The following is a 17,150-nucleotide window of genomic DNA, read 5'->3' on the forward strand; positions in this document are numbered from 1 at the left end:
TAAGTTGTTTTTTCATTTTTCTGTCTTTCTTTTTTTTTTTTGGTTGTATGTTTTTTCTTTTTGGAAGACTAGTATCTTCTCTTTATTCTGTCTTCCTAGGTTGGTATAATACTCAGCTGCATAGCTCATTTAACTGCTGACCCCGTGGGTTTATGAGTTTGTGATACCTGCTTTAAACCCACTAGGTTATAAGTTTCTTGAGCTTTTGTATCTTCTATAGCAGTTATTCTCAACCCTGGCTACACATTGGAATTTCCCAGAGAGCTTTTAAAAATAGCAAAAATTATGATTTAATTGATATCAGTGAAGCTTTTTTTTTTTTTCAAGATATATACCACATTGTCTTTATCCAGTCATCTGTTGATGGTCATTTGGGTTGTTTTCCATGTGTTGGCTATTGCAAATAGTGCTGCTATGAAATTGGGGTGCATATGTCTTTTTGAATTACAATTTTCTCCAGGTATATGCCCAGGAGTGGGATTACTGGATCACATGGTAAGTCTGTTTTTAGTATTTTAATGAACCTCCACACCATCCTCCATAGCGGCTGCACCAATTTACATTCCCACCCACAGTGAGGGAGGGTTCCCTGTCTCCACACCCTCTCCAGCATTAATCATTTGTAAACTTTTTAATGATGGCCATTCTGGCTGGTGTGAGGTGGTATCTCACAGTTTTGGTTTGCGTGCATGTCTCTGACAATAGAGATGCTGAGCATTTTTTCATGTGCCTATTGGCCATTTGTCTTCACTGGGAAATTGCTTGTTTAGGTCTTCTGCCCATTTTTGGATTGGGTTGCTTTTTTGTTTTGTTTTGTTTTAGTATTAAGGTGTACGAGCTGTTTGTATATTTTGGAAAGTAGTCCCTTGTCAGTCGCATCATTTACAAATATTTTCTCCCATTCTATGGGTTGTCTTTCCATTTTGTTGATGGTATCCTGGGCTGTGCAAAAAGCTTTTTAAGTTTAATTATACCCCATTTGTTTATTTTGCTTTTATTTCCATTACTCCAGGAGCTGGTTCAAAAAATATATTGCTGTGATTTATGTCTGAAAGTGTTCTGTGTTTTCCTCTAGTTTTATAGCATCTGGTCTTACATTTAAGTCCATTTTGAGTTTTATTTTTGTATATGGTGTTAGAGAATGTTCTAATTTCAATCTTTTACAGATAGCTGTCCAGTTTTCCCAGCATCACTTATTGAAGAGACTGGCTTTTCTCCATTGTGTATTCTTGCCTCCTTTGTCATAGATTAATTGATCATAAGTGTGTGGGTTAATTTCTGGAATATTTGATTCCATTGATCTATGTGTCTGTTTTTTATGCCAGTACCATACTGTTTTGATTACTGTAGCTTTGTAGTATAGTCTGAAGTCAGGGAGGACTTCTCCATGTTCTTGAAATAACTTGTGGAAGAGAGAGCAGACTTCTACAATTTAGCATATGATTTTTTTCTTCAGAGATGGGAGTGGAGGATTGAAGTTGGCAATACTATATGGTTGTAGGGGAGGAAGCAGTGATGCTGTCCAAGAGCAGGGCACTGTGCTAGGTCCCTTGTTGAAGAAGGCATTTTAATCCTACTTCACAGTTAAGGAAACAAACTCAGTGTGGTTATGAGTTTTGCAGTTGCACAAGCACTATAGTCGGCATTCAGATCCAAGCCTACCAGCTATCAGTTCTTCCACCACACTACCCGATGTCCCCAGGACACCAGTTGGAGATTAGACACTTTGGAACACGGCTTACTAAAGCATAAGTGAATGTCTCCCTCTCTGGAATTCGATTCATGAGGACAGGTACAATGTCTGGTTTGTTTGTCTTTGTATCCTCATGCCTAGCTAAGGAAAAGACCATATTACCAATAGGTAATAAATAAATAAGGCTCCTTAAGCCTAATTACCCACATGGCAACCATGGTCCTTTTCCTACAGGGCCTCACAGAAGACCCAGCCCCCCACCCCTTAAATAAAAAGAAATGGGTTCAATTTAGACAATGCACTCAGAAGAAAATCTTAAGTTGGATTAGTGAAGAAAGATAAGATTTATGGACTCCTGCTACAGTCTGAGTACTTTTACTAGGTGATTCATAAATTTGTCCCAAAATATAAAAAGCTTATTCTGATACCTGTATAATTTCACCCTTCCTCTGGAGTAATAAGCCATTAATTCTAGTCATGAGATACATACTTGTTTAGGGACGGGAGAAGGAAGAAGTGATGTGACTGTAATTTTGACATGAGGGCTGGGAGAATCGTTGAAACAGGATTTTAGTCTTACTCAACTTCTCATTCCCAGAGCTTGGGACAAGTGCTTGCACACATTCAGTTGATGAGAGAAAGAATGGCTGCTAGTGGCAGCTAGAGTAGGTGGAAGCTATTTGGGCTCTGAAAAAGGGTGGAGTAGCATGGACACAAATATAGAGATGGTGACCTGCCAGTGGCCCCTGGTGGAAGCTTTGCCACATGGTTAGGATGGTCAGAAATGGGAAAAGACAACAGGTTAAAAACTACAGTAGTTCAGGAGGTAGCAGCCCTGTTCTCTAGAGCTAGCTTTATAATGTGACTCATCCATGTGACATTTAAGTAACAATCTTTGTCTAAGAATGTACTTGAGTGCATTTTTACCTCTGTATAAAAATCAACCATATGCTTGTATAAAATAGCACATAGGAAGAAGTACAGAAGAGCCTCCAAAAACTGGATCATAGATTATGTGCAGAGAACATGCAGGTGTAGCTGCTTCTGTTATACTCTATATCCCAAGCAAATATGGGCACATTAATTTTTCAATTTGTTTAAAAAAATGGAAGCATACTAAAAACTATTCTGTACCTTTTATCTTAGAATTTTTTCCACGTTGGTTTACAACAAACCTTCCTGATCCCCTTTTAATGGGTGTATAGTATTCTACCTATATGGACTATGATAAGTTAACTAGTCTTCTACTCATGACTTGTGTCTAATCTATTTTCAACAGAGGTAACAATTTGTCAGCTTATGTATGTTCCCATTTGTTGGATAAATTCCTAAGGATGGAATTATTAGGGCAAAAAGGTTAAATGCATCATGATTTTAATAGAAAGTACCAAATTGCTCTCTCCAGAGGTTCTAATTTATTTTTCCACCAGAAATGTCTTGAGTCCCCATTTCCCCATTTTTTTTTTAAACTAACAGTATTATCAGCAAACTTTCATCTTTATCAAGCTGAATCCATGTCTTTGATCTCATTCCTTCCTTTTTCTGGCGACTTGTATCTTTGATCTGTTTTCTTTAGTCTACAATCAACCTTCCCAACCACTCGCCCTGATCCTTCCTTTGTCCCACTCTTGCTGTGGTCTCATTTTTACATATTCTTCATGATAAATTTCTCCAACTCATTTTCCATTTACTAAACTCATTAAAGCTGTTTTCTATCACTTAAATCCCTTAAAGTTACCATCTTACTTTTCTGTTACAGGACTACTGCTTCCTTTTTGAAACTCTCTCTTGGCTTTGTCACTGCATATTAGTCCATTTTCATTCCTTCACACTGAAACACCACTCAGTGATTACTTCTTGGGCACTTACTTTATGACAGGCAGTGTTCTAGTTGGAAATTTCACCTGGATTTCCATAGTATCCTAGTGACTCTCCCTATGTAGTGCTTCTCCCCTCCCAAATTCTTGTACCCACGGCTCACCGGTAACAAATTGGTGGTGTCCTATCTGGCAGTAAATCTCCAAATACTTCCTATTGCCTGAAATCCAAACACTTAGCATGTAAAGCCTTCAGTTCATGCGACCAAATATCTGAGCACCAACTAAGACCGTGAGGCAGTACTAAACCCAGTGAGACTGACTTAGCAGTATAATGAACAGGACGCAGATGCTTAAAAGAAAGTTAGCTTCAGAAGCAGAGGGGCACTCAGCTCAAAGAATACACAGCAACGTGTACAAGCAACAAGCTTGTACATAAAGCAGAGTACAAAAAAACCGGTAAATAAAGCAAGAACAGTGGAATCGGCAACACTTCTGTACAACTACTGGCCTCACAGAATTGTAGTATATTTTTATTATACAAGATATCACTTTATAATTATCTTTTGTATGGGCTTTTTGTTTACTTTTTAATTTAGTTTTTATGGGCTTTTTGAAGGCCAAGATAAATTTGAAGAAAATAACAAAAAAAATGCATACCCAAAAGATGGATAGCTGTTACATTAACTAATATTGACATTATTCTGAACTACAGCTCTGACCAAAGGGTGTATTTTTTCTGGATCTTTACTATCCTAAGCCAAAATTTTTGTGCACATATTAACAATGCATAATAATAAAAACAAAACCAAAACAGAATACAGCTTTTATATTATTGAACTTTATGTACAAAATCATTTGATTTCAAATAAACATTTAATGTAAAAACAAACGTTCTTTTTAAACTGAATTTTTTTTTACATCTACTGTACCATTCAAATGCTTTATCATCTTACATGATTTCTTCAAAATCTCTTATCAAGGGTACATATAGAAAAGCTTTTTTTTTTATAAATAGAAACAAAGGGACTTTTTCAGCTTTTATTATAAGATGACATAAAAAGTTTACTCAACAGAAGTAATTTCATTACTATTTGGGGGAGGGAATCACCAACTTTTTGTGCAAACAATGCTAGCCTTCTTTTAAGCATTAAGAGCATAACTGCTTAAGAAATGACATAAGCAATAATTCTACACCTACATCTCCCCTAAAATAATCTATTTTTTTTACATATGTGCACAGCTTTAGCAAATTAAAGCCCGAGAGAATTGCTCAAAATCCACTATCCAGAGGCATAATCAGAGTTTACTCTAACTCATCATTTGGAGAGCTTACCAATCAAGGAGTCTGTAATGAAAGCTGCAGTTTCCCTCTTTCCTATTTTTTTAAACACAAAAATCAATGACTAAGAACTTAATACTGGATGACAAATCACATCCACACTATTAGTTAAATAGTCTCACAGTTAAACACATCTTAAAGACCAAATCAGTATTTACATTTTATAAATTTCTGAAGACACCATTAGAAAGCTTATATATCCCTTCATTAAACAAAACAGGGAACTGCATCTGATGGTGGTGGAATGAAATAAAAAAATTAAAAATACCTGTATTTACAGCAGCATTGATCCTTTATAAATAAAGAATATGAAAATGCAATTATCTTTAAGGATAATAAAAAATTGAGGTGATGTTACTCAACCACAGTGCTTGGAGTTGGAATAAAAATCTATTGGTGCTTGGTAATGTGCCAGTAGTGAAACCACTTTCTGTTGGAGAAAATCCAACTGCAAATATGTGCATAAAACACATATAACACAGGGCAAAATTGCTCAAAACGATTCAAGTCAGCTTATCTGTATTGGATATTCTAATCATGAAATACATTACAAAGACATCCTTGCAAAGAAAAAAAAGTTAGAACATTTTTCCGGTTCATTTTTATAGAACATTTCCTCCCTCAAAAGTGGCATCTTAAAAATCTCAAACTCGTTCTTCCCTTGGTTTACAATTCTAATGAAGAGATGTGGACAGCTGAATTTTCCATGTGATTACCTAATTGGGAAAGGAAAAAAAAAACAACAACAGCAAAACGTTCAAGTTTAAAAAAATATACTGGGTGAGCAATGCACTAAAATTATCCACATAAAAATAAATGGTCAGTAACCTTATAAACCACCATGACATTTCACTGTCAACAATGAAAAATTAACATGTTCTCAAACAGGCATAAGATGAAGAAGTGCTACTTTTAAATTTTAAGATGAATTTACATAATGTAAATATCTTATGTTGTAATTTTTCAATCCAAATTGATACATGATTTCAAAATCAAGGATCAAGGTTTGACTGCAAACAGTAATGCAACATAATTTCACAAAAATCTCCAATTTTTAAAAAAGGGAACCACATTCCAATTCCCTCCCCAAGAAAATGTCTCACAATTACAAAGTAGAAAAACAGCCAGTCACAAATGCAAAAAAAAGAAAAAATTTAAGTATATGAAATAAGTTCTAGATTATCAATTCAATATATTTCATAAGACAATTGTTGAAGTTAAAAATACTTTCTTTGAAGTATTGCTTTTCATGCTCAAACTTGAGAATGTTTTAATGACATCAATAAAACTGATACACATGTAATGCTGCGTAATGAAGTCAAGTAGAACCCTGATAAAAATATCCTTGTTGAAATCATTTACTTCATCTGACAGTGCCTGTTTGGAACCTATGATTAAAAACAAAACAAAACTCTTCCTAGAGGCTGAATTCCCTAGAATGAAATTTCAGTGTTTGTCCGTAACATGGGTTAGACCTTTTCTTTTCAGAGTTTTTGTTTTTTGCTCTGTTTTGAAACCCCTGAGACACCATCTGTTTCCAAAACTTTCTCTTTTGAGTTAATTTCACTAAATCCATTTGCTGTTCCATTTTGTTCTTCAGTGATTTCTTCATTTGCAGGGGAAGCAGATTCTCCTTTTTCTAATTTTTGTTGCATTTCACGGAGCTTGGTAACAGCTTTATCTATTGACATTATGCTAATGAGATTAAAGTCATGCATGCTGACTAGATGAAGCATGAAGTTTCGACATAAATTCTTCTTAATTATTTTCTGTCCATAGTTTTCTACAAACAGCATACAGGCATGATTCATTTGATTGTCAGCAATAAACCTATTTAATAAAAACAACACAAAACATCAATAGCAATACAAAGCATTTCTGTCAAACACAACAGTGATAACCATTAAAGAACATTAAGACTATATCCAAATCCATAAATGATGATTTAACTTAGTAAAACTATAGTGAATCTGAAATTCAACCACCTGAATGAGCTTACCATTTTAGAAATTCAGAGAGATTTAATAGAGCTAAAACAGATGTCATTTCTGTTTTCCCTAATTTCATTACATACAGCAATTAAAATATTTTCACTTGCCAGCACCACTTCTCATAAACTATACAATACTAACTATTCTCTCTTTCCTATTTTAGAAGCAGTGTTTGTCTACATTTTCAGTTCATGGTAAACCTTTGAAAAAATGAAGATGTCACAACAAATGTGGTCAGCATGACTGTTTCGGTGGAAAGCAAAAAGGGTGCATATACAATGAATAAAATTTGAGACAACCAAATTAAACCCAACAGGAGAAGGCTGCTCAGTTACCCACTGAAACTGAGAGTCCAACAGAGTCTGTAAATCTTGCCTGCAGATTTGAAAAATTCCAAATCGTTTACCAACTACCTGCCACTTTATAATGCCAGTATATAATGAACCTAATAGTTGTTATGCTAACAGATTTAGATCAAGGAATTAAAACAGAACTCAATTTTAAGTAATTTGACCAAAATTCTATCTTGAAACTGGCGTATCGAACAAAAGGAAAAACAGATTTCAGCCAAGCCTCCACATACATACTTTATTCATGGGTTTACTTTAACTGGGTTTTACAACTAGACCAGGGACCAGGCAAACATTTTCTGTAAAAGGCTAGATAGTAAATATTTCAGTCTCTGCAAGCTGTACGTGATCTCTGTCATCTTCCTCTTTTTTCTTTTTTACAACCCATAAAAATGTGAAGACTATTCTTAGCTCAAGGCAGTTTACAAAAAAAGGCTATAGACCATGCACCCAAACATCTGGCACCAACTCCTCTTCACTCCCCAAGAATAAAGAAACAAAAGTGCCCCCTCCCATTTATTTCACTTATCAGAAATGAAAAAACCTTAAATACTTGTGCTGTACAGGAACGCCTCTGAGGATCTAACACTAATGAAGGTAGAGAAGGAAAACACGTGTACTGACAGGGGAATAGTTCATACAGGGAAAGAGGCAGATCTGCAGGAAAAACAATGCTTTAACCACAAAGGCAAGAGAAATAAGGACTGTTCTAACCTTCACCTTTATGAAGCAGTAGTAAGAAATCAGAAAAGCTGTTTATATTTTATTCTGAATAATTAAGCAATTAAAAAAAACTGTAGTAATTAAGTGTGAGAGTTTTCAGGATTTCTAGGTGTGGAGAATGTGGCATTTTATTTTTGTATTCCCTAGCAATTAAAGGAATGAAAATGGTGTTATTAAAAAAAAAAAAAAGGAGGGGTGCTCATTAAATAAAACTCTGCTGTTATAGCTAGCACCTTCCTTATACATTCTTTGAGGATCACCATATTTCTTTATGCAAATGTTATTCTTGAATTAGCATATTTAGGAATGTTACATCTAAATTAACAGAATTTTACATAAGATTCTAACACAGGTAGATTTATAGAATGTGAAGCAGCAAAAAGAGCATAAAGGAAATGGAATATTTGAATTTAGAAATACCCTACCCATGCTTCATGACATGGAGATTCCAGAGTTTCATCACTTCTTTCTCTCCTTCATTAACATCAGAAAATTCCTCAATTTGCTTTATAAAAGGAAAGAAAAAATATCTATTAAATACAGAATAAATATAATAGGTATTTCTAAGAACAAATTGTGAGATTGTCAAAAATAGAATTTTTTTGCAACTAAAAATACCACAACTTATTTATAATAGCAAAGTGGTAATGTTTATTAAAAACAATGTCTATTTAAGTAGTAATTTTAAAAAGGAAATTCTAAATTATGAAAGTTACCTATAAATAAAATTAAAAAATACAAAAATCACAGGAAAATTAGTATTTCCTTTAGTTGGTAACTAGTAAAATGACACAATTATAAAAACTGTGGATTCCTAACCTTAATTTAGAAAAAGTTCCTTTACATTAAATCAAAAGTTTAATTCATATTAAATAATTATTAGTTTTTAAATAAAAGTCATTTAATCATAAAATTCTAAAACCACTGTCAATGATGTTATGATACATTAATAATAATTACAGTAATGGTCTTTTCTCTTAGCCATTCAGGATCTTTTTCATCTTCACTATCTACTTCCATTTCTTGTGGACGGAGAGGTAAACAAGTGTCACTATGGAAATACAGACGATTGTGTCCACTGCTGTATGTTCGTTGCTGTTCCACTTCTCCATCTTCAGATTCAAGAAATTCAGACATGCTTGCTTTTGTTCGTTTTGGCCTAATGAAAAGAAAGCTTGATGTAATAAATTCAGTAACATGGAGAGGGTTCTTTATATTTCACACCACCCAAATAGAGTACATTCCTCTCTTACAGGATTCTACCTAGTTATGCATCCAGAAACCTCCACTGGGAGACTTCTCTAATTCCCCTGACCACTAGAGCAGTAGTGACATTAACACCACAGCAAAAAGCTGTAAGGAGGAAATGAGAAAACCTCTGCAGAAACAGGAGCCAGGAGGGTTATAAAGTAGTATACCAGCCCGGGAGACTCAGCTAATACTGAAATTAAGACTCCCACCTAAATAGTACCTTTGTCTGGCTCCCTTTTATTCCTCCGACATCATCAATAAATCGAGAATAAACTTTTGTTGTATGACCTTTTTACCTACCTGCACACAAGAATGTGTGTGATGGGTGTTCTCTTTACTGGTCCATTGCGACTAAAAGCAAATCCAGGTTGGCGATGAATATCCTGAGGATTTCCTGCATAGGAGCCATCATAACACTCGTTGATAGAAACATCTATCCTAGCACCTTTTGGATGATACTGTAACAAAAATGGCAAGGTGTTTAGGAAAAGAAAATATTAATTATCTTACCCTAAATACCTATCCCTCAAATTTAATTAATTAAAAAGTATTTGTGAGTTCTTAATGTTTTGAAAACTAAGCCAGGCATTCCAGCATGGTGAACAGGAAGCCAGAAAGATCTGTGTTAAAATCCTGGCTGAGACATCTACTGGCTTGGTAACTTTGTACAAATTATTTCCTGTCTGAGCAAGGATAAGGAAATTACCGCTTAATTCAGAGAGCTAGTGTGAGGATTATGTGAGTCAGTATAGGTACTTTATGCAAATACATGTAAACTGTGAATCCTTCACTGTAATTCACAGCAGTCCATCAAATGAAGAAACTTTGGTATTTTGCACGAAGTACAATTTCTGAAAGTCAAATTGTCTTATATTGCATAATGTATTATTAGGAAGAAAAAATGAGAAGTTACTCACAACATAATTGAAGATGAACCTGCTGTGGCAGAGCTTCAGATGCTTGAGCAAGCTGTAAAGTTTGCGGCAGTTCAGAGTGCACCACGGGCAGTGCAGGTCATCTCTTGCTTCAGTTTGCTGTCTTGTATTGTTGTTATAAAGGAACTTTAAAAATAACAAAAAAACAAAAACCAAACAGCAAATCTCCAACTTACATATCTCAACATATTTTGTTTCAATATCACCTTTAAAAACAGTTAAATCAATATAAAAGGAAAATCAAATCAGAGGCATTGTTTTTATTAAAATATGCCAAAATATTTCAGATGAAACATGCAAAACAAAGGCGTCTCATCATTACTTAAAAAAAAAGGTTCAGCTATATTTACCTGATAAAATATTCTTAATTTTTGTCGGTTTTCATTTGAAGTATCTTTTTCTTTTCTTGTTTGCAGATCCGTAGTCAATGATTCTTTAACAGCTGAAAACATAGACTTTAATATTTAATGAAAATACTTGCTTCTAAAAAGTAAAATAATATATCTTATGAAAACAATTAAACATTAAAGGTTTCACAAAATTCTTCTTATGGTATTTAACACAATTTCTTTTCTCATCCTCAACTGATGTTCATGGGAACAATCTCCTTAATCAGCACCCCTCATCAGATGTTAAGGCCTTTATTGGCAGGAACCATTTTTTTTCCTTTAAAAACCACTACCTATGTCCTAAAACATTATAAAAATAACCCCAAGTAATTATATGCAGTCTCTGTGATGTCTTAAGCACTCTGAGGTGAGAGTGTGATTCTGATTGGTCTTTGTATTCCCAGTGCAGAGCAGTGAGCACACATCCACTAAATGCTGGTTTAACAGGAATTAAATAAAAACAATTGTATCAATATCACCCTAAATCCAAAAGAGAATCATTGTTAATAATTTTGGTGTATTACTTTACAGACTTAAAAATTTTATTTTCCCTGACAAAAGTAACCATTTCATATGTGTATAAAACATTTCTTCTCAGTTTCTTTAAAACTCTTTTATCTATTTGACTGGACACAGAATATTTTAAGTGCCCAGACCAATTTACTTGGGAAATCTTTCCCTTGACATGGGTCATTTGTGTATCTCTTGAATCTGACTCTTACAATGACCTACACATAATTAACAGACATGAGTGGATAATGTCAAAGACAGCTATCTTAAGCTTTCTGCCTTCTTTACACAGATTTAGATATAAACACATGAATGCTCTCAGGTCAAGGACAGTGTTCCTATCAGGCAGATACAAAATGAAAGAATACTGCAACCTGAGCCTTAACCTAGCCGGGTGAACTCTGCCACAATTTGTAAATGTTTTTCCCTCTTAAAAATTTACTGCAAAATTGTAACCTAGTAAAATTTAGGTTATGATGATCCTCTTCCAGCCCTAAATTTGTACAAACACTCTGAAATACTAAAGTCAGTTCTATAACATACACAAATTCTTATGTGAATTTTAAAAAGCTTACAGTTCCAAAGCCTTTTATAGACTTAATTCCAAAATCTAAAAAGCTCTGAAAACCAGTAACTTTCTCATGAGTTTGAGACAAATTTATTTAATGGAAAAACTTGTCCTAAATTGACATAAAGCTGTAAGACCTCATCTGGAGGTGCTGTATGATACACAGCACATGTACTGCATACTATATACCATGCTTATAAAAACCAAAAACACCCCCAAATTCTCACATACATCTGGCACAAGTAGGTTTTGAATAAATAACTGTGGATTAGCATCTCAACACAAAACTTTATATTTAATACAGGATTAATACTTTACTGTCTGTTTAATAAATCAAATAGTATTTCCCAAAGAATAATTACTGGAGCAAAAGACAAGCAAATTAATCTAAAGCCTAAGTCCTAACTTTGCAAAGTATTATTTTGACAGTAATGTTTTCTTACCAATAGTTTGAGTAGGTTTAACTGAGCCAGGCTTGTTTTCTTGATGGAGGCTCTCTGAATTTCTAGTGGCAAGAGGCTTGGCGATAGGAGCCGTAGATTTATCATTGGTCTCTCCTGTCCAACGAAGAGTGAACTGCAATGTAGGTCCCTGAGAAAATGTTTCAAATGGAGGCAGCCTCTAAAAAAGAAAAAACATGAAAAAGAGTGAAGATTCCAAATAATGAACTGAAAGAAACTAGGAATAAAAAAAAATTATGGTAAGTTAATGTAGATTTGAGTTAAATCACAGATTCTTCCTTAAAAACCCCAAATGCCTAGAGGGATGGCCAAACAAATAAAGTCAATGTATGGCTCAGCAGAGACAGTAGTGCTGGGGGACTCAGGCTGTCTAAGAGGCAGCCACTTACTGGCTACTGCTGAACTGCTGCTCTGTACAAACACTGGCCCAGCACAGCCAGATTTTCAGATTTTGTAAGAAGCCATAAATCCAAGTTCCCATGATAAATATTCCCATTTTTATTTGTTGCTAACCAATAAATTAAAAAAAAAATTAGAAAACTGTGGTACACCAAACCTGCCAATTGGCACCCTCTCTTAGATGACCAATTACTTTCTTTGTGTAAACTGAATGGTTATAGCAACTAGTTATTTTCCTTGACTTCCCTCAGCTTCACTGATGACTGCCCTTGCTTCTCTTTGGGTTTTGGGACAGTGAACTATCTTGGCTTTCCTCCTCTACCTCTAATCACTTATACAACGACTCTTCTCTTGGTCTCCTTAATTCCTAGCTAACATTTAGCCATATGCCCCAATCTCTACCCATCTCCAAAGATTTACATATTAGGCTGATAATCCCACATTGATTCTCCATTCTTTATACTTGAGCTCTAAACCCATGTATCTCCAACTGCCTCATGGACACTGCCACTTGGATATCAAGGTCACCTTGAACTAAAGAATGTTTAGACATCTGTTCTTTTCTTTCCTCCCCAAATACAGTTATTTTTGTTTCAAGTATTATCATTCTACTAGTGACCCTAAACCAAAAATTTCAGAATTACATTTGACCCCTATTTTTGCTTTTGCTTCTTATACAATCACCAACTATAAAGCCTTACTACCTTATTACTATAGTATCTCAGCTGCTCTCCCTGCTTCTAATTTTTACTTCTCGATCTGTATCCGGAAGATCAAACAATCTTCTCAAACACTGCTTTCATGCTATTTCCTTTTATAGAAAACTTCAATGGGCTCCTACTTATTTTACTGCTTTACAAGACTGAATTCCTACATCTTTATTACAAATAGTTCTCTTAAAACTGTAACTTTAGATTGGAATGAGGTGAAAATGTAATCACATAAACCAATTTTGACACAGTGAGTCCACCTCTAGGAATTTTTCTTATAAAAATACTTGCAATGAAAGATCAACCACTACATATAAAAACAGATAAAAAACAAATTTCTCCTGTACAGCACAGGGAACTATATTCAGTATCTTGTAATAACCTTTAATGAAAGAATATCAAAATGAATATATGTATATCTACATGCATGACTGGGACATTACGCTGTAAACCAGAAACTGACACATTGTAACTGACTATACATCAATTAAAAAAAATACCTGCAATGAAAACGATACATGTACTACAGGTATACTCACTACATTTTTGAACACGTTAAAAAAAAATTAAATAACTGAATTATCCATTAGAGTGACAATGGTTTAGTCAATTATGGGACATTTATTTAAAATAAAAGTAATAAAAATGCAAATCTATATGACCTGACTTAAAAGGATGCCCATTTCACACTGCCTCAGTTTCTTGGGAAAACCCAAGAACTCAGATATATAATTCTTATTTTCTCATGGATAAGCTTAACAAACTTTAAATAAGAAATTTAAAACATAAAGACAATAAATAGCTGCAGACAATTCCAATACTATAGATAAGTATAAAGAAATATTTAAAAATCCCACCCACCTAGAGGTAACCACTAATATGAGTAATTTTAGAAAAAATGGGTGTATGTATTATGTAAAAATTAAATATCATGGAAATCTTCTTGTCAAAGTATTGTTCTTTTTAATGGTTATCTTCTTAGATTTAAGATGTTTCCAATTTTTAGCTATTTAAAAATTTGACAAGACCTGTTACTTACATCTTTTCAGTTAACCAGTTACTACCCTGTGACAAAACTGTAGAATGGAAATTGGTATATAGAATGAATTGTTAATTATATACACAATTAAAATTTTTATCCATATTGCCAGTCTGCCCTGCAGTAAGGCTGTACCAACTTATTCTTACATTAAAGCATTATTTGAGAATATGTTTCCTCACATCTCCAACTAGAAACTGTCAATCTGGTAGTCAAAAGTAAAATCTCTGAGTTTGTTGGCATGTCCTTGAATACTAGTAAGGTGAGTATTTTTTTAAAAGCTTACTGGACATCTATATTTGTTGCTTTAAGAACTGCCAGACTGTCCTTTACACATGGTTACATTTTTCTAATTATAGATTGCTTGTCTTTTTCTTATTTTACTGCATATTCATATTAGCCTTTTGTATGTTAAAAATATTTGCTCCAGTCTATCATTTGCTCTTAACTTTAGATTTCTGCAGTATAGAAATGATTCACTTTAGTCATTTTTATTTTATGCTTTCTAGTTTAAGCATCATACTAAAAGGGCTTTTCTCATAGCAAGATTATATTAATATTCACTTATGTTTTTTTCTGAAGTTACGTAGTATTATTTTTTACATTTACATTTATGTGCCTTCTGGAATTTATTAGGCCTTAGTTTATTTCCAGATGGCTAGAGGCCAATTCTGTCACGTAGGTAATGAAAAATTTATCTTTCCCATACAGATTGAATGCCAATTTTATCACAGACTAATTCAAAATGTATAGGAAACTATTTCAAGACTATGCTTCAGTGATGTGCTTATCTATTCCTATGCTTATAACATAAATTTTAAGTTCTTTTAACTTTATAGTATGTTCTATTGTCTGCTAAATAAAGGGTCTCAGAAAACGTTCTCGTAAGTTTCCTTAGTATTATTACATACTGTTTTAGGCTAACTTGAGATTAATTTTTAAGGCCTAAAAAAAAAAATCAGGATTTTGCTTGTGCTGCACACAGCTCTAATACATTTAGAAATAAATGACACTGATATTCTGTTGAGTCTGCCTATCCAAGAAATGTATGTCTATTTTTTTAAAGTCTCTTAGAAGAGTTAAGACTGCTTCATCTAAGATTTGCATATTTCCTGATAAATTTATTACTAGTCTCAAATGTTACCTGCTATTACTATGAATGGGATTTAAAATATCAGTTAACATTTATTGAGCACTTATTTTATGCCAGGCACGGTGTTAAGCATCTTTCATTAATTAGTTCATTTAATCCATGAATTCTATGCCTTGTTTTACAGATGAGAAAACAGAGACACACAAGATTAAGTAATCTGCCAGATGCCACATAGCTAGGAGTGGAGATTTGAACCTGGCAGTCTGGCTCCAAGGATGATGCCTTCCATTAAATACTCTGACTAGATAATTTTCACTTGTGTTTTTCAAAGTATGTTTAAAAAGGGCTCTTTACTTCCAACATGAATTTGCATTTGGGGAAGAAAACATCAATCAAAAATGGGAGTTCATAACTATAACGTGCTCAGTCTTCTAAGTAGTCCATACCTTCCCATCAAGAATAGTCTCCCATGTTGCTCTTTTCTTGCTTATTGGACATTCTTCCATTTCCTGCATGGCTACTTCATATTCCCCATCTAAAAGCTGTAAGCGCCTGTTAGACAAACACATACACTTTAAAGTAACCTGTGTATTATTGTAAGTACACAAATTCTACATCTTTAGATTTATTCTAAAAAGCATTAAATTTATAAACTAGCTTACATACCCGACGATTTAAAAATATACCTATGCTCCATTCCTACAAAAGCAATTTTAATGATTTGTACTATTACTAGAATTATTTCATTACTGTAGCTACTCAGATATAACTTTGAACATTTAAAGTAAATATGCCTAAGGTCTTAAAACTTGTTAAGTTTTAAACATTAAGTATAAAGCGTGTGTGCAGGCTTTATACTTTTAAAAATGGGATAACAACAGTGTTACAATACTTGCCTTAGGGAACTACGTCTCTGTTATCTTTAACTATTGTAAATACCTGAACTAGAATTCTTGACTTTTATACTTGACCAGTAAACTAATTGGTGATTATAATGATGACTTGTAACTACAAGATCTTGGGGGCACCTGGCACATATAGGTGCTCAATAAACATTTCATGGGTGAATGAATAAATGAAATACTGCTTGAATCAAACAATCAATTAAATTATACCCATACTCACAGTATAGTTTTATTGTGTGTGTACATATTTGTGTGTGTATATATATAGTTTATATTATTTTTTCCATACCATTAAACACTAGTAACACTACTAACCTAAATACCATTCTTCAACCATACTCAATGATTATATGTGTATTAAGAATCTGGCTTCTCTCCATCAGTCTTAGAGAAATTCTGTTAGGTGATATTAGCTAACATTTATTGAGTGCTTACTATGTGCCAGGCACTATTTTAAACACTATGTGGTTCATTTAATCTTCCCAACAACTCTATGAAGTAGATGCTATTACTCCATTTTTCAGAAGAGGAATCTGAGACATAGAGGGTTAAGTAACTTGCTTTAAGATGACAGTAAGTAGTCAGAGCTAGCAACTGAATCCAGGTAGTCTGTCGCCAAAGTCTGACTCTTAATACCAAATGATTTTGACTTGAGAATTTTTGTCTTTGTGCTGTGCTACTTGAATGCACTCTACTTCAACAGAGTATCAGCAAAGCTGTTCAACTTAGTATTTTTAAAGCTGATTTTTTTAATCTTAATAAGTAATACATCGGTATACTTCTAAAATGAAAACCTTTCCTCATGCATGTCTGCATGGCTACATAATGTGCTAGCTTATTATGTACACCTGACAGCTATAATCCAATTTACTCTCCTGCTTGTCATGTGTCAAGAGGCCCTTTTCCCCACAGCCTCATCGACAATGCTTTATCAAGTTTTTTGATCTCTGTCAAACTGGTAAGTGAACAAATGA

The 17,150-nt window shown here is 33.9% G+C and overlaps 1 protein-coding gene across 2 annotated transcripts in view; it reads right to left on the reverse strand.

Moving 5' to 3' along the window:
- Positions 1-4,322: 4,322 nt before the first annotated feature.
- Positions 4,323-17,150, reverse strand: part of SUZ12 (SUZ12 polycomb repressive complex 2 subunit) — a 38,730-nt gene continuing 25,902 nt past the window's right edge. For both annotated transcript variants that reach the window (XM_072938955.1, XM_072938956.1), the window contains 8 exons: positions 15,718-15,823; positions 12,013-12,190; positions 10,453-10,544; positions 10,085-10,228; positions 9,468-9,625; positions 8,877-9,075; positions 8,342-8,421; positions 4,323-6,682 (listed from right to left, as the gene is read on the reverse strand). In XM_072938955.1, coding sequence (XP_072795056.1) covers positions 6,337-6,682; positions 8,342-8,421; positions 8,877-9,075; positions 9,468-9,625; positions 10,085-10,228; positions 10,453-10,544; positions 12,013-12,190; positions 15,718-15,823 — 1,303 coding nt within the window. In that variant the 3' untranslated portion in view covers positions 4,323-6,336. The remainder of the gene's footprint in view (positions 6,683-8,341; positions 8,422-8,876; positions 9,076-9,467; positions 9,626-10,084; positions 10,229-10,452; positions 10,545-12,012; positions 12,191-15,717; positions 15,824-17,150) is intronic.

The sequence above is a fragment of the Vicugna pacos genome, chromosome 16 (assembly GCF_048564905.1).
Source record: "Vicugna pacos chromosome 16, VicPac4, whole genome shotgun sequence".
Taxonomy (NCBI): domain Eukaryota; kingdom Metazoa; phylum Chordata; class Mammalia; order Artiodactyla; family Camelidae; genus Vicugna; species Vicugna pacos.